This window comes from Salvelinus sp. IW2-2015, linkage group LG9 (assembly GCF_002910315.2).
Source record: "Salvelinus sp. IW2-2015 linkage group LG9, ASM291031v2, whole genome shotgun sequence".
Lineage (NCBI taxonomy): Eukaryota > Metazoa > Chordata > Actinopteri > Salmoniformes > Salmonidae > Salvelinus > Salvelinus sp. IW2-2015.
This window is the reverse complement of record NC_036849.1, coordinates 12,278,569-12,300,029: the sequence shown is the minus strand read 5'-3', so window position 1 is coordinate 12,300,029 and position 21,461 is coordinate 12,278,569. Positions and strand designations below refer to the sequence as shown.

Sequence of the window (21,461 nt, the reverse complement as noted above, 5' to 3'; positions counted from 1 at the left end):
GATGGTTCTGAATAGGCCAACTATACCATATAACTCATCCAATTACAGCCACGCCTTAATATATACACTATGCATGATCTATTTAATGAGTGTTATCCTATTGGCTAAACAACACTACAGTCATAATATAGCTGCAGCTAGTCTGACCAAATGTTGACTCCCAGTGGGTCAGTGTCTGGGTCACTGCCTCCCTCACCTCACACAATGCAATCGTTACCTCTTCAGATTGACATATCATCAGCATCAGGGTGATATCCCAGTCCATAGTATCTGTTAGGCAGACTGTGTTGGTGATGTCAAAACCGTCGCTGTATTCACTCCAGAGGTTCATCATGACATGGTCAACTGAGAAGAGGCAATGGCGAGTCCGCTTCCATCTCTATTAAGAAACACGGCTTCATCAGCCTGCGTATTTACAGATGTAATCAGGGGTCGGGTTTTGTAGGTCAGCCTAGACACTGGACATTGTTATTGACCCCAGCTTTCCATGGGAAAGAAACTCAGAAAGAAAGATGGTGCCAGTAATGAAGCTGCTCGCCCCCTCCTCCTCCTCCTCTTATTTACCTTATCCTGTTTGTTGGCTTTTGTTGGTTTGTTTACTAGATACATACTGATGCATGAAATTAGATAGTATAATAAACCAATGTGCCTTGTTACTGTTATCTCCCGTCGCCATACACCCCTTCTCTGCAATAGGGTCCTTCTTGTTAGGATACATTGAATGGGTACACACACATTTTGGAGTCATAGCTAACGACAAGGTAATAGAATCTGGTTGAGCTCCTCCTTTGTCGTGAAATGCCTCTGTTTTTACATCAATGTGTGTGTTATCGCTGCCACCGAAGGGTCAAAAATCCTCTTATGAAGCAGAGCGAGCGGTGAGTGTGGGTAAATGTAATTCTGCTGTTGAGCGGGCTGGGAGATCAGACCACTATTGTAAGGCTCTGCACGTGGCTCCATTTCTTTACCATGAAGTGAGCGTAGTTCACCAGGAGAGCACAGGTTGAATAGGCCTAAACATTAATGTAAAGCCTGCAATAACTTTATTATTCATGTGGAAAGGCAACATAGAATATTGCCTCATTGTAACACCTTGGCAGATTCTATAAACTCAGGACAAGCCTTGGTTTGTGTCCAGTTATCGAGAGCCCTGCCCTTCCACCTCCCTTGTCTCGTAATTTGGCTCTCCATGTCTATCTTTTGTAAACTTGGAAGTTGGAACAAGATGTTTTCATTCGTTCGATTCAGTGTTTTCACTCGGTTTCCAGGTGGGAGAAAAGCATCGCAGACAGAAGCGAAAAAGAAAAACATAACCCTGTTTCCAAAAAAATGGTAACCGTGCTGTTTGAAACCGATATGTTTTCACAGATATTAAAAGCAGTTTGTGTCCCTTTAAACTTAACAGGGTAAAAATGTAGCAATTAGGCAGTAATCACACTCATTATAAAGAGTAATCCATTTAAAACCTAACAGATGTCTGTTTCAGCAGAGGGAAGGAGGTGGTCCCACTCAGAGAATAGTGCTGTAATGTTGTTCAAATGCTCAGGTGCAAGGTTGAAGTGGTGAAGATTTTATATATATATATATATATATATATATATTTAAAAAAAAATCTCCCCTAAGTGTCCATATGTTGACTGATTTTAATGGCTCATTTATTTGCAGTGGTCCCTACATATCGTTGTAAATTAAGGCTGGGGCAGCCTCCATGTTTTCGTTCTCTGAGACCCTTTTTAATTTTGTCATATGTAAAAAAGAAATTCTCCTTGTCTTAACTTTTTGAAAAGTAGTAGTTTGTGGTTTTGATGGTTGTCCACATGACGGGGACCAGCGCTAGAGACTTGCATTGTTGAGCATTGCTCCTAGTCCTTCCACAGTCACAGCAGTAAAACTGTTTACCACTGACATCTGGAGAAGTTTACATTGAGGTTTTTGCGGGGTTTAGGCCTATAGTCATTATAAACTACTAAACTATTCCAGTGCTGTAGTCCTTTTTTATTAAGATATAGACACAAGTCAATGCTTCAGATTCCTCTGGCGTTGTTTACATGTCACATGGTCATTTCATGGTTTGCAGTGATGGCCAATATGGACTCAATATTTCAATGCTTATAGGAAGCTAGGGCTTCTAGTCAGTATTTACATACCATTCTCAGGTGACTTGTAAAGAAAAGTCTATTAAATTTAACAATCAAATGTACTGAGAGTGGTATATGGAGACACAAAACCACAGGAGACCATCGTTCTCTCTGTGTGTGTGTGTGTGTGTGTGTGTGTTTTTTGTACTATACGTGCATGATGTGTTGATGTGTGGGCGAATGTTTGTACTGTCCAATTAGAGAGAAAAAAATCTGTCACTGCTTTAAATATTTTTGATTGAAAGGAGGGAGATTTAGGTGGGTGGGTGGGTGGGTGGGGGGGGGGGGGGGAGAATCCCTGACGGAGCTGCCTGTTTCCCAGGTTTCCCCCCACTGCCAGGTGTTTAACATTGACTAGAGCTGGAGATGAATGTAGCTTATGGCAACCAGTGGAATTGACCGACTCCTGGGAGTCTCAGCTTCCTGCCGTGAAAGTTAATATTTTCAAAGCCCATCAGATGCACTGGGAATGTTCTAGAGCGTCCCATAGGCCAGCAATGATAGTGAGGCAACCCCCCCCCTCACATACACACACTCCTAGAAATACATTTTGTTAGTGATGAGTGAGCCTTCTTTCTAGGCTCACTCATCGCTAACAAAATGTATTTCAATATGTTGCCACTGAGCACTGTGTTCCCTGTACTGCTAATGGAAATGAACCCCATCAATTATTTACATGGATTTGCTTTGTTTCTCCCTCATGTTTGTTCCTTTTAGCCCGGCTACAAGGTAACGATATCGTCTCTGTGGTTTTCTACACCAGGATGCACTCAAAATAACGACAATGAATTGACGATGTTCTGTTCTACTGTGTTTGGGGGGGGGGGTATTTGGTGTGAGCAAGAGAAGAAAGAAATCTCCAGCTAGACTATATGTTCTCTATTCTCATAGCACTCACACCAACCTCCCCCTTCTCCACTCCCCCTGCTGCCGGACCATCGCGGCAGGAATCCTTTGTCCGAGGTGTTCATCTGGAACAACTTTGCCACACTTGTTTTCATGTTCTTTTAGATTACAGGGCAGCTGAGCTGGCCCTGGCTTTGAAGCGGTTCTCTCTCTCCCTTTGTCTCTGTGCAATGCACTCTGGTAATTAACTTTGTCCTTCTTTTATTTGTTCCAGTCACTCGCAGTCCACTCTTCTGAGCATCTTCTCCCTGGAGTACCAGGTTAGAATTTTTCTTCCTTTGTAATCCCTGACAGGTGCCTAATTGAATGATGAATGTCCTTTTATTTCTTTGTAATTGAACTGCCAGCTCTCTGATTGGTTTGGAGCTGTCTCTTATACACATCTAGATGTGGATGTCTGCCAAGCCTTCCCATCCATCTGTCTAATAACATCTAGCCGCTGCTTATTTGGTGGACCTGTAATAAATTATGCTAAACCATTATTATTCTGACAATAATCATTTCCCCGTGTAGTGCGGCTGCGTGTGCTAAATGTTTGCTGACTCGCACTGTCACTGCCGCTTTCCACGTCTGACAGCGGATGATGATAAATGACCGCTGCCGCGAGTGGCAGAAGGCAGCACAGGCAGAAAATGGAGTCATTTATCATCCCCCTGACAGGTGTCAGTCACGCCGCCGTCTCCACGGAATTACATTTTTTTGTGTAGTAGTTTTTAAATAAGTCGTTTTTTAAGCAATGCTCTTTCTCTCCTATCCCTCTGGTTAAGATGGGTTCAAATTGAATTGCATGATGGAAATACGTTACGTTGGGGTGGCAGGCGGCGGAATAGGTCGCTGTTTGAGCGAGGCGGGAAATAAATACAAGGTTTTGAGTAGGGGGTTGAACAAGGTTGCCTTGACTCGCTGTGAGACCCTGGGCAAACTTATTGAGATTCAATTACTATGACCCCTCTCTCACAGCCTGTTCATACACGATACCATAGAGCACCCAAGGCGGAGTGATTCAGGGGAAAGAAAAGCTTTGTCTTTGTACTGTATTGCATGGATAGCAAGTTTACCATATGGATATCAGCTATAGCATGTGTATAATGTCTAGCAAGCGTATTTATTTATAATTTGCTATTAATAATTACACCATTATAATATGTTGTATTTTGTGTTAAAATTAAATGCGTTTCGTTTTAGTAACACTATATGTACTCTTTGTTCCAGAAAAGGACCAAAAGAACCATGTCAAGGCTTCAAGCCCCAGATTGCATTGAAAGCTACTACCAAAGGTACGGTCTCCCCCCCCACCCCCGCCCAGGAAGGGAATCATTCATGTTGCATGATAGGAAGTGGACAGGGCTGAGAGTAGGTGGGCCTCCATGACAGATATAATCTCCTCCAAACAAATCACCACCTTTAGGATTCATTCCAGACCTCCACATGCACCTGCTGAAAAGAGAGAACAGCAGTTGGACATTTGGCTTACACAGGCTTGTGATGGGCTGATTATCCCTAATTCTGTTAACTGTTAAACTAATAAATCCGTTGGTTTTTTGTACAGGCTAAAGGGGAAGTCTGAGAAAGCGTCTTCGCATATCACAATCAGCCTTTTTTCTAGCTTATTAAGCCATTGTTCTGTTGGAAACGAGGCCTGGATAATGCACTTCTAATCCACTTATATAACAACAAACCTCAGAGATGATCTGGGAAAGATCTGAGGGAGCTTTGGTGGTTTCAGTTAGCGAGGGGGGGAAAAAGCAGTTTTGAGAGGGGAGTTGACTAACTAACTATCACGCTTGGCCGGCTTAAAGGAAGTCTGAGTCTTCTAAGCACTGCCGTTTTAACCACAGCAAGCCTGCCAAATGCCACTGAGGCCGGAGTCATCAGGGACATTGACATGTTTTGGTTGGCCTGGTCTCGTCACCTCTCCCCTTCTGTCTGCCTTTGTGGGCTGTTATTCTTTTCACCGCTGTCTGTTGTCTCTTTTTTATAATGAAGGTACCTGAGCGAAGCCAAGGCACGTCCCTCTGTCCCTGTCCTTTTGGAGCTGGCCAATGAGGTAATGTCATATAACCTATATGTCTCCCCCCTCCCCCCATCACACTTGATGTTCTACTATTTTATTTTCCATTTGAAGTGCACACAAGCAAATCTTGGTACAAACATAATTATCCCCTGAATACCCCTGAATGCGTTTCAAATAATCGTTTTTCCCTGTCTGTTAGCGATTATGAAAATTGGACAAATGGTCCGGTCTATTAACCAATTATTTAATGTAATTAGTCCTTTATCCCCTTTAACGCAGATGTGAAAATAGTTTGTGCTTTATTATGTCATTTTTATAATTGACATTCAAAACTGCCACAGTTGCTTCAAACTGCAGACAGGTGAGGTGCAGGCAGGTCACCGTCATCACAATATTGTTTTATTCGGGCAGCACATTTTCCAATCGCACCAAAGAAAGAAAGATACCCAAGAAAGATACAACCCCACTTAAGCCTACATGTTTGGGGTTTGCAATAATATACATTTTCTTACAACTCAAAATATGTAATGCTAATTGAACATGTACCAGTTAGGTCGAACGTCAGAGTATGAATTATGTTTTGGGCGATCATAGGTTACAATGAGGGATTTATTCACTTCAGAAATGGTGTGTGAAAGCGCTTGGTGTTTGTTTTAAAAACAGTCTTGGTGCTGTGAGTATTAAAGGGTTACACACGGCCAAGCTCCAACATATCACAAGAATGAATGTGCTCTGCGCTATCTGGTGTCTCCTGTGCATTGCAGCCAGTCAGCAAATGAACAATTAACATTGCGTTAGTCTCACGGTTTAATGGGTAGTGAGAAGGTGTTTGGTACAGGAGCCCTAAGATGCCATGCTATTATGGTAGCTCTTCTCACACCCGCCACATCCTCAGTACCATGGGAAAATGTAGCGGAAGGCTTGATGAAACAAGAAGCCTGGAATTAGATGTTAACCCAGATAATAGCAGAGATGAGGATTTAATATCCCCTTCCAATAATGATCATGTTTGTTCACATGTGTTGCTTCTGCCACAGGTATCTAGGTAATGGAGAAAAACATGAAATGTAGTCACCTCTCGATCAAAAAACAGCAACAATGTTGCTCAGTTCATGACTTGCAATTTCAAAGCATATTTGTCTGTCCCCTTAAACCTTCTTTTAAATGGCAATCAACATTTTTATTGCAGATGCTTCAAACCAAGCAATGAGATTCCATGCTTCCCTTTCTAAATCTGAATAGTTCACATGCATCAGTGGCACCTCAAAGCTAACTGTCATTATTCATTCTCCATTTAATAGACATATGATTTTTTTTCAAAGGATTAAACTCAGGTCGGAGATAACTGTCTATGAACCATTTAACTGTCATTTTAATACGCTACTTAACATTTAAACCAAGCACTCACGCTCTCGCAGACAGCTAATTGATCTAGTTTCAGCCCTTTATGTGACAATATACACTCTCTCCAACAGGGGGAAATAGTTTTCATCAATGTTAATCATCTTTCTTCCCCCTGAAATATTCTGCTATGCTTATATGTTTTTATATAAAAGTTTTTGATTTTCTTACCTTTTTATGGTGCTTCGTGAAGGTCAGTTAAACACATATGCTTAAGGCAACAGGCATTAGACGGCATTAGACTGTCCGTGAGTGTGACACCTTTTAGCATCAGGGGCTGATAAAACCAAAGCTGCAGAGGCTTTCTTTTTAACGGTAATTCTTTTCAGCAGGCATTCAAGGGCCTGTGAATCTTAGTCACATGTTAAACTCATGAAGTGCTGCGATTTGAGAAGCTATGAGATGGACTGATGATTAATATGAAAATTAGGGAGACGCAAGTACCTGAACTAATCAGGTGGTCCTTATGCAGGCTGGGCCAGCGTGGGTAATGTCGCCATTTCTCATGTGTCAGAGCTGATGTGGGTTACTCGGGATGGGATGCTCTCTCGTTATCTAAAGGGTTGATGTGAATAGAAGTGGGAGATGCGTCTTGGATGAGGGGGAGAGATGGAGAGAGGTAGAGCCCTGTAGGCTACACAGACGCTGTCTGAGCTCCCTCCCTAATGAAGATGAAGATTGTCTACTAACCTCTGTAATAATTATAGACATGTTTGGTCTTTAGCTAGCTGCCTTCTGTATTCAGAATTATGGAGATGGTTAACAAATACTACCGGCGTTGTCTTAAAGTCTTTGTGTGGAGTGGAGAGCCAATCTGCTTCCAGCACCAGCAGGAAGGATCACAGAGGAGATGAAACACTACAATCTCTAAACAAGCTAAGAGCAAATTCACTTTGGGGCCCAATTATGCTAACAAGAGAAAAATGTTCCCTGGCTGTTAGAACAGTCGGTTTCTTAAAGTCGCTGGAAATTGCACACATTTTACTAGTCACGCTTGTGTATTACTAAGGCAATGGTGTTATTAGGTCATTTGTCATTTCATGTGTTTTCCATTTTTATATTGTGCTATATTAACTCTGTCCAAATTGCATGTTTTTGTGTTATTTCCCAAATGGTTTGTTACATTTCGGAAGCTAGCAAATTTGTTTCCAAAGAAATAAGAAAATACAACTTTTTTGCTCAAATTGTTGCTCTTCAGAGTTCTTGTTTATAGATGTTTTGTTTTTAGCCTCCACAATTGGTGTACATATCATTATGTCTTGCCTGTCTTGACACTCTGAGCTGTACAGTATATGGGGCAACAGTGCAGAATGAGTAGAGAAATGAAATGGGAGTGGGCTGGGAGGTTGTATACCAGATACCTTGTTGTCAGATTCACACTGCTAATCAGGCCCCCAAATCAGTCATTAGTGTTCCTCTACCTGTCAGGCCTTGATCTCCATCTGACTGCAGCCCTCTCACTTCTCAAGGTGTCTTGCCTCCCTTCCCTTCAAAGACGGGCTCTGCCATAGGTCCTCTCCTCTTCCTCTTCCAGGGCCTGTGATATTAGGCATTGTACTGTAGTTACCAGCTCCCGTCCCTCTGGTCTGTCCTGTGTTTCTGCCTTAGTAATCTTCATATGGTTAAAGCTCTGATTGTGTCTCTAGGTTGGATGGGTTTGTTGTTGCCCTTTTCATTTCAGATGATGTGACTTGCACCTTCCATGTCTCTCGATAGAGGTGAAGGCATTTCAAGCTGGTAGCTTGGCTATATTAAGAGCCCTTTTGTTCCAGAAGGAAACATTAGTGCGAAGGAAGACTCCCAAAAACGAAATTTAAGTTAGGGCTGCTGTCGACAGTTGGGTCAAGGTTGTAAAACAGCACAATATAGGCCTACTGTAATTTGGCCCCATTAGAAATGTCATTATGTCTGTGATGTCAACCCAACACGGACAGCCAATGTTTTTCCAATGGAGTCATTCTTACTTCTTTAAAAAAAAATCGCACCCAAATGATCCAAAATTGTGGGAATGTCCTTGAATGTCTCACAATTGTGCCATTCTCTGTGGAGGGAGAAAAGCAAAGTCCCCTCCCCTGCTCTGTTTTGATTTGAACTATCTAGATCCCTTAACAACATAATACTCACCCACTCTTCCCCGTTGTTGTTTTAACCCCATCACAGGTGGACCTCTCCCCTGCGCTCATGGCTCGCGTCATTGTGGACAGGTTCCTTCAGGATCAGGAGGGCGGTGTGTGTGAGTAGGGTCTTTCTCTCTCTCTCTCTCTAGTTCTCTCTCTTTAGTTTTCTCTCTGGTTCTTTCTCTCTCTCTGGTTCTCTCTCTCTCTTTCTCTTTAGTTCTCTCTCTCTCGCTGGTTCTCTCTCTCCCTTTCCCTCTCTCTCTGGTTCTCCCTCTCTTCTGGTTCTCCCTCTCTCTCTGGTTTTCTCTCCTCCTGGTTTCTTCTCTCTCTGGTTCTCCTCTTCTGGTTCTCCCTCTCTCGTCTCCTCTCTCTGGTTCTCCCTCTCTCTCTCTCCTCTCCTCGGTTCCTCTCCTCTCTCTGGTTTCTTTTTCCCCTCTTCTCTCTCGCTCTCTCCTCTGGTTTCTCTCTCCCTCTGGTTCTCTCTCCTCTGGGTTCCTCTCTCTCCCTCTGGTTCACTCTCTCTGGTTCACTCTCTCGGTTCACTCTCGTTCTCTCTTTCTCTGTTTTTCTCTCTCTCTCTTCTCGTTCTCTCTGCTTCGTCTCTCTCTCTGCTTCTCTCTTCGTTCTCTTCTCTCTGCTTCTCTTCGTTCTCTTCTCTCTCTCGTTCTCTCTCTGCTTCTCTCTCTCTCTCTCGTTTCTTCTCCTTTCTCTCTTCTGCTTCTCTCTCTCTCTCGTTTTCTCTCTGCTTCTTCTCTCTCGCTTCTCTCTCTCTCTGCTTCTCTCTCTGGTTCTTTCATTGGTTCTCTCTGTCTTAATTCCTTCCAAAGGGAAGCTGTAGCAGCAGTGCTGCTGTTCAGGCCCACACGTCTTACTAGAGAGACAGGCACTGCTACTACCTGGGCAGATGACTGACAATTAAGCACTCGGAAGACCACCCACCACTTAACTGCTGTTTAGATCAATGCTAGTTCATTTCATCAGTGTTATTTATAACCCCCCTGATCTCCCCCTCCTACTCCCCCCACCCTCCCTCCTTTTCTTCCTCCCTCCATCCCAATTGGGCTCCACTAAGGAAATGGAATTGAGGGGAAAGTGTGGCAGAAAAAGCAAACGGTTGCTACATTGCGCTGATGGACACATGAGGCGAGAGTGAAAATCCAGACACTATCTTTCTTGAAAGTGTCCCAAAGATAGACCGTTTGAAAACCAGTCACGGTGCATCCTGGTTAGTCTGTTTTCTTTCATGGCTTGACATTACTGGAGTCATGGAATGTGTATAGATTTTTTATTTTTTAAACCGTTCATGTCTTTTTGATATCTAATGTTATTCATATTTAAAACCTTAATATTCATGAAATATCCAACACCTTTAAACCTTTTGATAGTCTTGAAGACTTCAAGAAAATATATTATTATTACTAAAGTGTATATATACCAATTAAACAAATATTCTATGAAATGTTGCACAAATCATCACACCAATATACATAATAGCAAACTGTGATTATTTTGATTATCACAGTCAACAATACTCCTCCTTCGCCCATCCATACAGTCACAGTTACCACATACCTTGTAAACCCACAATAACATGCTAACATTACAAAGAGCAACAGGATGGTGAACCAGGAGTTAATTTGCCACTGGGTGAAGAAAAAACATTTAGTTATTTTCCAAGTGTCAACTGGATGATTAAAACGGGCTGTTAAGTGAGCTCGGGGGACTTGCCTGTAAAAGGTTTATGAGTAATATTCACCGCCATATTCAAAGTGAGCCGTGAACACCAGGGTAATTGCTCTCTGTCCATCTCTGCTCCACCAAGCGCAGCACATCAACCCAACCGGTCGCGCCTCTGTATATTTGTCTTGTTGCTTATTCTGAGGAGAAGAGAGGAGGGGAAAGGACAGAATATTGGCTTTTGGTATTTCATAGTCCTTCACCACTTCACCCCCTGTGTAATGTTTGCCTTTGCTGGCTGACAGTCTAGGTCTCTGGACTATTCTCGGTTGCAGCATAAATTCTCCCCTTCGTTGATGCAGTGGAAAACACGACCTGATATGCAAAACATTCAGGAGGACATACTGTAGCCTGCTTGTTTGGCAGGGTTCTTTTTCTTAAGTATCTCTACTTTCTTGTGTGGTTTGTTGGTATTTTTCAGCCCTGAGACTTCACGTCGTCACCATTTGATTCTGTGATCCTTTACCTCACCTAATTCATTCAGATGAGTGTTCTGTGTTCATTTCCTTCTAATTCCTCTCATTCACTGTCGCTCTCTTCCTCTCTGTCACTCATACACATCCCACACACACACACAAAGATCCCACATCATTTCAACAGACACATCCTGGAAAGTGTGTGCCAGTGGGTGCTTTATGAGTGACTCACATAGTGTCAAAACACAGCGCCTTCGATTTAATCAAGAAAGAGATTAAAGTGGATGTGTGTTATTTTCAACTTCTCCACAGCACAGCCATTTGTCAAAGTCAAGTCTGTGATTGCTTTGGACCACCGTTATCCACTGCCTGTCAAAATAGTAGTCGGAGTAGTGTGTAGAACAAGGCAGACCGAGGCATTCTCTGTCTGAGACGCTGCCTGGGAGAGTCAACCTGCAGCCCACACAGAACCCAAACACTGGAACTAGGTGAGATTAGCTTCTTGAAGGCTGTGCGGTAGGGATGGGCATTTGAAATGATTTCTCTATTCAAATAGTATCATGACATTTTTTTTTCAGATATCCGCATAGTCCAAGTTCTATACTCAGACAAGTGATGGGATATTGGACTGTTTAAATAAGAGTGCCCATCCCTACAGTACAGTATAGATGTTGGGATCACACACGAAGGTGAAAGGAACCTTTGCGACGAGGGATATGCATTTGATGTAAAAACAGACTTTCAATATTTATTTGCACACGTATGTGCTTGCATACTTATTAGTGAGGTTTCTGTAATGCAACATGTAGCTTTGTGGTGACGACAAGCATCCAAATTGTAATGACTAAGACAAATCATTTGAAAATGAAAAATGTCTATATTCTCAATCTCTTGACAATAAAATGCCAAATGATGTATAGGCTGTACAAAATAGATACATTCATGAATACAAATATAGCCTGTCTTCAAACATGACATAGTCAGTCTGTGTCATCCATGCAGCTTCCCCATGCGGAGAGCTGGCTCTCTGCTGCTAGCCAGCCTGTGTGAGTGTGACTTAGAAATTGACACAGCCTCTCTCTATCGCCTCCCCTCGCAGTGGTGACCTGCCTGGCCTTTGACAATGAAGCGCTGCACACACAGGCTCCACGGTCAAATCTGGAACCTCCCTGTGTGTATATTAGACTTATGTAATGTGTTTCCATTATGAAACAATGCTAGGATAATTGTATTTGCTGGCAATTAGCTAACAGGTTTGTTCAGGGCTATTGGCAGGCGTATCAATCATTTGCCCCCTCCCCCCCCGCCGGACACACTGTGTGGTGTGTGTGTCGCAGGAGAGCGAGCAGTCTGCAAAGATCAATAGACTTCTCCTATATAAGGGATCTACCCCCAACTGGGTGAGCGACTCCTTGGACTAGCGCCATCCTTTTTTTATTCTCCTCTTTCCTTTGCATTTAAGAGACACAGAAATGGGGCCTTTGGGACTGTGGAATATATGTACAATCACTACAGCCAGATCAATACAGACTTTTAAATTGTTTTCTGTCTTTTCCTTGTTTTGTTTTGCTGGTGGTTTGTCTCCCCTCTCTCCTCCTCCTCTTCCTGCTAAAGGATTAAAGGGAGCATCACTCAGGCAGGACGATAGCGCGGCTATTTGGTGGCGCATGTAAATAAATCAATAGATTCAAAGCAGTTTCGTCACGTATTGAATATGATATCAACATCCATAATGTTCCTCGTCTCATGAAGACAGACTGGCTAGAGGGGAGGGGCAGGTAGTACTGAGGAAAACTCTCCTTTACTCCTAGAGAGACAACGGCACTATACAGAGAGGACACTATTGCCATTCTAGGTCCACGTACAATTGTTCTCAAGAATTTTCTTCATACTATCGGGATGCTTTGTGTATTTAGGTAGAATATATAAACCTACATATATAAACCCATGCACTCTAATCCCTTATATGATGAAGACTAGACAGTGTATGAAGTTAAATGGTCACTTTTTAAAATTGTCTTATTTTTTGTCTTTAGTTAGGCAAGTCAATTCTTATTTTCAATGACGGCCTACCGGGGAACAGTGGGTTAACTGCCTTGTTCAGGGGCAGAACGACAGATTTTTACCTTGTCAGCTCAGGGATTCGAACCAGCAACCTTTCTGGTACTGTCCCAACGCTCTAACCACTAGGCTACCTGCCGCCTCTTAGTTGACCTCATGACTTAAATGTATTGAGGCTTGCCAATGGATAATGATGATGATGATACTCTTAGCAGTCACTAACTAGGAGATTAGAGAGGGACACTGAGGGATCTCACCCCCCCTCCATCTTGTCATCCCTTCTCTCCCTCCATCCCTCTCTCCATTCTCCCCACTGACGTGAGTTGAACTGCCTCTAGATTTAGATACACTTTTTTGAGGAGGCAATTTTGCTAGCTATTTGACCTTTTCCTTTTTCCCAAGGCCTTCCAGCAGATTAAATTCCTGCTCCATGTTTTCTAACTATGCAATTGGACCGCTGCAAGATTTATTGTCATGTTCGCTCACCAGATAACCATGTACCAGAGAACCATGTAGGCAAGGTTATGTCGCCTACATTAGATGTTAACATTTCTGAAAAATGTCCATGGTTTTCAACATATTTCATGTTTCATTGATTTAATTTGTTGATCACAAAATGGATGTAGCTTTAGACCCACTGTTATGACTTTTATGGTTTCTCCCCTATTTGTCACTAAGGGCTTCTCTCTCCCTCCTGTTTGCACAAGATAGGACCAAGATTGGTGCTGGAGCAAGAATCATTCATACATCCGTTTTGTTTTGAATAATGAGAGCCAGGGCACTTCATTAGCAAGGAGGAAGCAAGAAAAAGAGTAGGAGGGAAAGGAGGAGGGGGTTGTGGGCAAGGTAAGCAGGCGTGTGGCACCTCACTTGACAAGTATACTAATTACTCCTTTTCATCAGAGGAACTGAAGTCAGCCCCTGCTGCAGTCTTATGGCCTGACCCAGGAAGAGCTCTGTATGGTAGAGCCACCCCAGCCCAACCCCACMCACGCTTTCATTTCAGTGCTATCAGGGAAAATCAGGTGGAAGTAGATCAGTTCTGCCCCAGCAACCCCTTCTGGTGCTCCTCCTGCGCTGTCGATACCACCCAGCACCATCATACACATAGCAGGAGGAACAACGCACTTTTTCTCTCTCGTCTTCTTTTTTTTAAAGCGGGAGGATACATTTAAAAGGAGTAAATTGGAAAATCAAATGAGGGCTTTAGGTAGCCGTGGAGATTTTCCGAGCTGTCCGCCGGTGTCTGGGGTTCATCTATCATGTCCCACAAGTAGTCAATTCCTCCAGTATCTGTAAATGTTTTCAGATATTAGCCAATTTATATGCTCCGAGATTCATCATGGAAAATCAGCTTTAACAGCGCGCATTATCAGGAGCCGTCTCTTTCCTGCTCCGAGACGTTTGATGAACGAGTGTCCTTCCGCAGCTCAATGGCTTGTGCATGGGAACGATGAGGGGGTGGTTGGGTTCGGGTGGGGGGATATGCAGGGCTTGGTCCCCTATGAGGGAAAAAAAAAGAACTCTGTTTTTTAATTAATAAACAAACTTGCCGAGGAGCTCATCAGTGTCGAGGGCAATAACGACCGCCATCCATTATTGTTTATAACGGTCCTCCCTCAACAAATGTTGCCTTCTAATGAGCTTTTTTTTTTTTTTTTTCATTCGCATAATGACTTTTTCACCCTACTGGAAACAAGGGGGAGAGATGATACAAATTAAATGAGTAAGGAAAGAGAAATCAAGCAAGGTTACTAGTTACGTTCTTGTGGTTACAGTACTGAGCTACCTACCTTGTAGCATTGAGCTTTTTGTTTTGTGCGTTGGAAGCTCTACTAAACGGGATGTTGTGGTGTGTTTCTTTTACGCTAGCTGTTTTCTTTAGCAAACCCCACTGGGAGGTGAAGTGGTTCTTTCTAATGTTCTCCTCCCCACTCCTGCTCCTTAGATGTTTATGATATGATACCTCAGTCAGAATTGATGCCAACATGGGACAATTACAATAAATTCTGTGTATATTTACAAGGTGTAAAGTCATGCTGCAGGCTTTGTTCTCTGCATGTGTGGCTGGAACATTTTGTGTGTGTGTTGTTTGTGATGATCTAGTGTATGTATTTATGTGTGCATGTCTGTGCGTCTCTCTCTTTGTGTATGTGTCTCTTTCTGTGTGTGGTGGTGCAGCTCACGGCAGCGTGGTGTGCAGTGCTGTGCGAGGCGGGGGTGTCTTTGAATAAATGTATGCTGATATTCGACGGAGGCTGCAGCGATGCGAGGGAGACGGGGATGCTGGGCTGGGCCCTGTTGTTATTTACTGCCGTGTTTGCGCATGGCGGGCGATTCCCGGCCTGCAAATGGCATTAAGGCCGGCCTGTGATGAATGAGCATTAGGGTAAAGTCATTTTAAAGGCAGCCTGATTTATTAGCGGCCTGGTCTTCCATTTTCATCAGGTCATTGCTTGGCTTGAAACTCCACAATGTCAGCTCCAAGGTCACCCTCTTTATGGCTATTTATAACCCTATCTCTCAACAACAACCAAAAGACCACGAAAAGAAACAAACACTTATCATGGCTACTCGAAAAAATAGCGAATGAATAACAAGATGGAGGGAAAGGGAGCATGTTAGCGCATTGCTAAACTGTATACGTGTTAGTGTCGTATTACTGTATGTGAGAGACTAGAATGTGGTGATGGTCAACCTCCTATTATGAGTGCTAGTAAGAAGAGCTGTTGGCTGTTTGCCTTCGGGAACGTTTATTACACATGACTGTTTCGCAGAAGCAGCGTCAAATCTATAAAACTACCATTAGCGGGGGGGGGATCAATCAAAATGCCATTAAAGTGGAATAAGTTGCCAATATTGCTGATGTGGTTGTGGGTCCTTTGATTTTCCTTCAGATTATTAGGCACAGTCGAGTAGTGACTTTGTTAAGAGAAACGAGTGTTGCTGGCGAGTAATATGTCTCTCGGCTTCATAAAGTTTGCTGCCTCATATTTCCCACTGTATTGATTATCCATTATCATTTGTCATGAGGTGTCCTAACTCGAGGGGAAAATATAACCCTCTTTCTTCATTGCCGGCGCTGCCTGCGCAGGAGCATGGTATGGATCTGCGTGTGAAGGTACCAATCTCTGAGAAAAATGAGCAGAGAAATAAAGCACAGCCCTGAGAGAGAGCGGGAGGGAAAGAGAGAGGGGAGTGCTGACTGGGCTTTGTTCTCCCTCCACTCGTTTCTCTTTCAGCTGGGAAGAGCAGACGAGGGATCATATTTGTTCTTCCTCTGCCGGGGGTGTGCTAGTACACAAGAAGACTAGCATCTATGAAGGAAAGAGAGAGAGGAGGAGAAGTGAGGTTCTGAGCGTTTTATGTGTTCTAGCCAAGATCTCGTCATAATGAAGGTTCTGGTTTAATAGAGGCTTATATAGTCCTTTTAAGTCGATTTTATTTCACTGGATGCTGTTCACTCCTCTTCCTCCCCTTTCTATAAAGCCCTCAAATTAGCCTTCCTGTCTTCAGCCCTATCTACCTACACATCTCAGGTAGAGATTCCCTAGCTAGCTGTGTTTTTGGACAGGAACCATTCACGTCTGAAATATGAATAGAAACATTCCTGATATTGTCAGTAATGCAGTGAGTCTGTCACGACCATATGTATATATCATTAGAATGGCGCGCCTCAACCATTTCGTCACACAATGATACAATCCATTTAATCCCAATCTTTTAAAAAATGATTTAAGGAATTTTTGCTGTTGCAGTAATAGGGAATCAATCCAACGGCTTGCAGCGCACTGATTTATAATGTTAGTAGAGCTTGAATGGGGATGAGAGAGGCAAAATAGTCATCATTCATAACGTAGATAAACTACATGGGGCTCCTGTGCTCTGGAGTGAAACTTTTATCTATAGAAAATCTCAATAGGCTCCAAGCAGCCAGGCAGGTCGATGGACTAGGCTAGAAATAGTGCAGTAACACTGGCAGCAGCAGGGTACATTATGGTAAACCTGACCTTGGTGTTGATATACTCTGTTGATCCTCCACCTTTGTTTCTCCTCAGTCACTGTTACATTTCTAAAAGGTTTGTGATATTTGGATTGGGGCATTGTTGGGACTGGGATGACTAACGATAGTTTGTGTGCTGACTTTCTCTCTGTCCTACTCGCAGCCTCCAAGCAAGTCGTCAACAACATGCTACGGGAGCCATCTTTGATTCCAGATCAGGCTTTAGCCAATCACGTCTACCAGGTATTTGAATTATACTTTTATACTGTAGCAAATAACATAATATCACACCGTAATTTAATAGTGAATGTGTGTTATTTGTTCTAAATGAATCCGTACTGTATCTACCTCATGTTTAATTTCCTGTAGCAAGTCTTGCGTGTGTGACTAAAAATGGAGAAATATTAAACATGATTCCCAAGCCTTTTTAACGGGTGTATTGGCTCTTTCTTCCTTCCCCCTGCCTGGATGCTGTAATATTTCTTCCCCCTCTTTTCAGTGCACAATAAATGACTGCTGTTATGGACCACTGGTAGACTGCATCAAACAGTATCCTTACCCATAAATGTTAAGCCTGAAATTGACGAGGAGCTATTGAAGGGGGTGAGATGTGTCTGGCTTCACCTGACATAAAAGTTCTGCTTCAGAGGGGAAGTGTTTCATCCTGACTCCCCACCGTCCCCGTTGCAGGGGTGGAGGAGAGGTGGAGGAGAGGAGGAGGCGGCTGATGTAAATGCATCTCTCTTGTTCACAGAGTGAATCAGGCCCAATGTTCTATGCCACAGGAAGGAGGTAGGCATGCGTATTCACAGCCATTTTCTATTTACTTCCTGTGGGTGAAGTGGCTCTTGAAATGTGACAAGTCCAGTAGAACAAATGGACCAGGAAGGGGGATACTGTCAAGTCAAGAAATTAAGTTATTTTGGGCCCCTGAAAATAATTGTATGACTTATCAGCAATAGAGTACATTGAATGTGGTTTAGGCAAATATGACTTTCTTCTACTGCCGTTATGCTACATTGACCTTTTCCCTGTTTGCCTGTTCACCTGCCTGCTCAGTAAAGAGAGCAGTCCGAGTTATCAGCACCATGGAGAGTTCTTGGCATGTCACTGCCACATGAAATATAGCCCTCCTAGTTACTACCTCTCTCTCTCTCTCTCTCTCTCTCTCTCTCTCTCTCTCTCTCTCTCTTGTCTCTTGTCTCTGTCTCTGTCTCTGTCTCTGTCTCTGTCTTTTTCTCACTTGATCATTGTCTCTCCCTCCCTCCCTATCAGTGCAGCAGTGCAGGCCCAGTGATCAGAGAGTGGGAGATGGGCAGTCATGGGCTGTCAATGCCAGGTCACCACCACCACTACCTCCTCTCTCTTTCCCTCTCCCAGATAGGAAGGCGTGGGTTGGGGCAGCAAGAGGGCGCAATGGGGGGGTCTATTTGAATATTTAGGGGCAAGCAGCTGGGGACTGCTATGTTTGCGTGGGGCAAGGATCTGGGTGCGGTGTGGCGGGGGATTGTTCTCTGTTCAGGGGCGGTCAACCCTGTCCCATCCTGCCCTCTGTCCTCATCCCCCCTCTTCACCTTCCATTCACCCTCCATGGCCAGTTCATGATAACCGCCCCACTCCTATGTGCTTTTGGAACGGCTCCATGTGGACATCAGAAGATTGGCTCTGCTGCGTGTGTCACTCAGGGCATGCATGTATTAATCGCCAGTGTCTGAGTGATGTGTGTGTGTGTGTGGGGCGGTGTAATGCCTGAAGGAGTTTTAGCATTTTGCCAAAAAAGCTAATTATGCATATATCTGCCCCTTCATGAATGCAGAATGCACAGTTTCCCTTCATTCACAATGGCATTTATTCTAAAGGCACATTTATTGTTTGTTTTTGATTATTTATTTTTTATTAGCAGTACGGTCAAATTGGCACTTGCTCAACATTTTGTTTCCTCAGAAAAGTGAGTTTTTGTAATCTGCAGATTTGTTGTTCAAGTTGAATTTTGAAGGATGGCCATAAAGCCCCTGCTCAGATTATGTTGGGTAGGGGCATATGATACGCATATACAGCACATAGCTTAGCATGAGAGCTTAGTAGCTGTCTCATCTGATGTCAGGTTGATGGGTAACTTCAGTCCCTGTACTAACACATACGCACACCCTTACATACTCTTAATTCACGCACACTCTCACGTTGTTGCCACAGCAACCCTTTTAAGGGAGGCTTGCCATTTCCATGGCAACCCACCTCCCAGGGGGAAAAATAAGTATTTTTTTGCAGTGGAATTTAATTTGATGGATTTGTAGGGAAACTGTTATTCACTCTCGAATGCAGTTGGACTTATCATTAATGAGTGGTAAATGCTGTGCCATTACAATGTGTTTTCAGGCTATGAGTCACAACCAGTATGTGCTAGATTTGATCTAGACTCTCGAGAGACATCAGTGTTTATCCTTTGAAAAGTGAGAAAGTGACCGGTGGGTGTATGTCCTTAACCATTCATCCCTAGTGCTATTGGCCAGGAGGCCGAGGTGCTCCTACGTGACAAACTGAAGGAGAGAAACCTGTCCTTCTTAGGTAAGACTACAGCTCTCTCTCACACACCACAACAGTTAGCTAAAGTAATCTGGCCATGCGTTCTGTTTTTTCACAGGAGGAGAGTTAAAAAAGGAAACGTGGACATGATTGATGTAGTGGGTGTTATCTCCCATTGATTTACTAACAACCAGGAGCTGTGTTATCTAATACCCTGTATGTTTAATTCATGCGCTAGCCCAGTATGAATATTTGATGAAATAAGAGCTTCAAAGATACTGACCTAATGTTTGATACTCAGGTTTCCCCACTCAAATGGTTTCATTTAGAACATTTTACAAAATGGTCCGTTTCTGCCCAGATTTATTTTACACCTCCTCCTGAATGTGGTGGAGAGACATGAAGTAGTATCTGTTCCTTTAATATTAATGCTGTTTAAGTGTTCATCTTCAGTGTTGTAGTCTCATGAATAGATTATTCTAGGAAAGTGTTTTGCTTATACAACACAACCCACATAGCTGAATTCATGTTGAGTAACATGTTTCTGAGTCCGGACGAAATACTCATGTAATGCAAGTAACCAAACAAATGCCCTGGTTTTAATGTTGTAATAGCTATCAAGCTTAGTCCGTATTTAGCCATAATCCCACGGTTGACCATAACAATTGGTAATTTCCCCTCAAGCAACGCTTTTCAAATGTGTTTTCTACTTTATTGTGGCCTTCCCTCCCATCCACTATTGTCTTGTCCAGAGAGTCTAGGTTAGTGAGTGTCCAGGTGTGAAATTGTTAGAGGGAAATTTCCCCCATCCACTCCCCTCGGTCAGATGAGTGATGAAGGGGAAAAAAGTAATTCCCTCTGTCATTAAGACGATATCATTTATTTGGGCCTGGAGTGTTGACCTTCCTCCAGGCCTGCGTGGATGACTGTTCTAAAACTGTCACGAGTTTAGGGGCCTCAGCATGGCGTTAGGGGCCACAGAGGCAGTTCTGCCTCACGACACCTAGCCTGATAAATGGATTGGAAATAAGCTCCCCTACAGTAGGGACGGGCCATTCATTTTAATCAAAGGTGATGCAAAAAGGGGATTGGCGCTGCATGACAATGTCAACAGCCCTGTAGGTGTTAGGAGAGAGACCACACCGCCCCTCCACCACCACTATGGGCCTCTGGCAGTAGGCTGCCTGCCACAGACCTTCGCCTCTCCTCTCTCAACCCTCCACCTCGACACCACTCTCCGCTCTGTCCCCCTTTCTGGCCCATTAGTCGAGCTTGGCTGGTGACGAAGAGGCAGGCCCCCGGAATTGAATGACCTGGTCAGACTGAGTTTTAAATCAGGTGTTGGGCGGATAATGGGCGAAGCGCGCCAGGAGTCAAGGACAATGGCTGCGGCCCGTGCAGGAAGGGGTCAGGCTCACAGCGGCTATAATGCCAAGTCTCTGTCCCTTTCTTTATGCTTTATGACGCTCCACCATCCCATCTACTGCTGCTGCTAGTGGAGCTGTGGAGAGTGGAGTAACTACCAGGCTTTATACATTTTGTGCAGTGGCAGTACAAGTGTCAGATGTAGCTAATGGTTTCCCTGTTTTCTGCTGTCCTCGGCTGTGTCTCGGTGCTTTTCCAACACTGAGCTTTTGTTATCAGTGTGCTGCGGTGGTAAAGAAAGGCATCTTGGGTAAAATATGCTGGTTGGTGTGAAAGACCTACTGGATTTGTGAAAGGTCAATCTAGGGAAGATAGAAACCAAGCCAATGCTTTTGAGTGGATACAACATTATGAATGTTGCACTGTATCACTGCATGCTGTCACCAAATAAGTGTCAGCTTTTCTTTAGGTCTTTCAGGACTATAATATGGGGAAATGTCAAAATGCTAAAATTACTGTGATTTCTGCAGATGAAAACCAACTGCGAACCAAAGGTTATGACAAGACGCCTGACATTATTCTGGAGGTGCCAATCGGTACGTATTTATTTACACGATAAATGTCAGCGGTTTTATTTCATTTTCACTTGTAACTGCTATGGTCAGTTAGCTAAAATAGCTAGCCTTTACAGCTCTTTTGGATATGATTACAAGTGTCAAGCCTTTGTAATAACAATACACATTCCCCTTCCATTCTAGTTGATGTCACTGAAAAGCTTCA

At 43.5% G+C, this 21,461-nt stretch overlaps 1 protein-coding gene across 3 annotated transcripts in view; it reads left to right on the top strand.

The window, feature by feature from the left end:
* The window catches only part of cdin1 (CDAN1 interacting nuclease 1), a 71,422-nt gene that overhangs the window by 10,913 nt on the left and 39,048 nt on the right, over positions 1 to 21,461 (top strand). For 2 of the 3 annotated variants that reach the window (XM_023994252.2, XM_023994253.2), the window contains exons 3-10: positions 3,259 to 3,304; positions 4,257 to 4,321; positions 5,031 to 5,091; positions 8,620 to 8,692; positions 16,957 to 17,036; positions 17,293 to 17,342; positions 19,291 to 19,358; positions 21,212 to 21,277. In XM_023994252.2, coding sequence (XP_023850020.1) covers positions 3,259 to 3,304; positions 4,257 to 4,321; positions 5,031 to 5,091; positions 8,620 to 8,692; positions 16,957 to 17,036; positions 17,293 to 17,342; positions 19,291 to 19,358; positions 21,212 to 21,277 — 509 coding nt within the window. Of the gene's footprint in view, positions 1 to 3,258; positions 3,305 to 4,256; positions 4,322 to 5,030; positions 5,092 to 8,619; positions 8,693 to 9,715; positions 9,802 to 16,956; positions 17,037 to 17,292; positions 17,343 to 19,290; positions 19,359 to 21,211; positions 21,278 to 21,461 lie in introns of those variants that run through there. The other variant, XM_023994256.2, reaches the window with a different exon arrangement.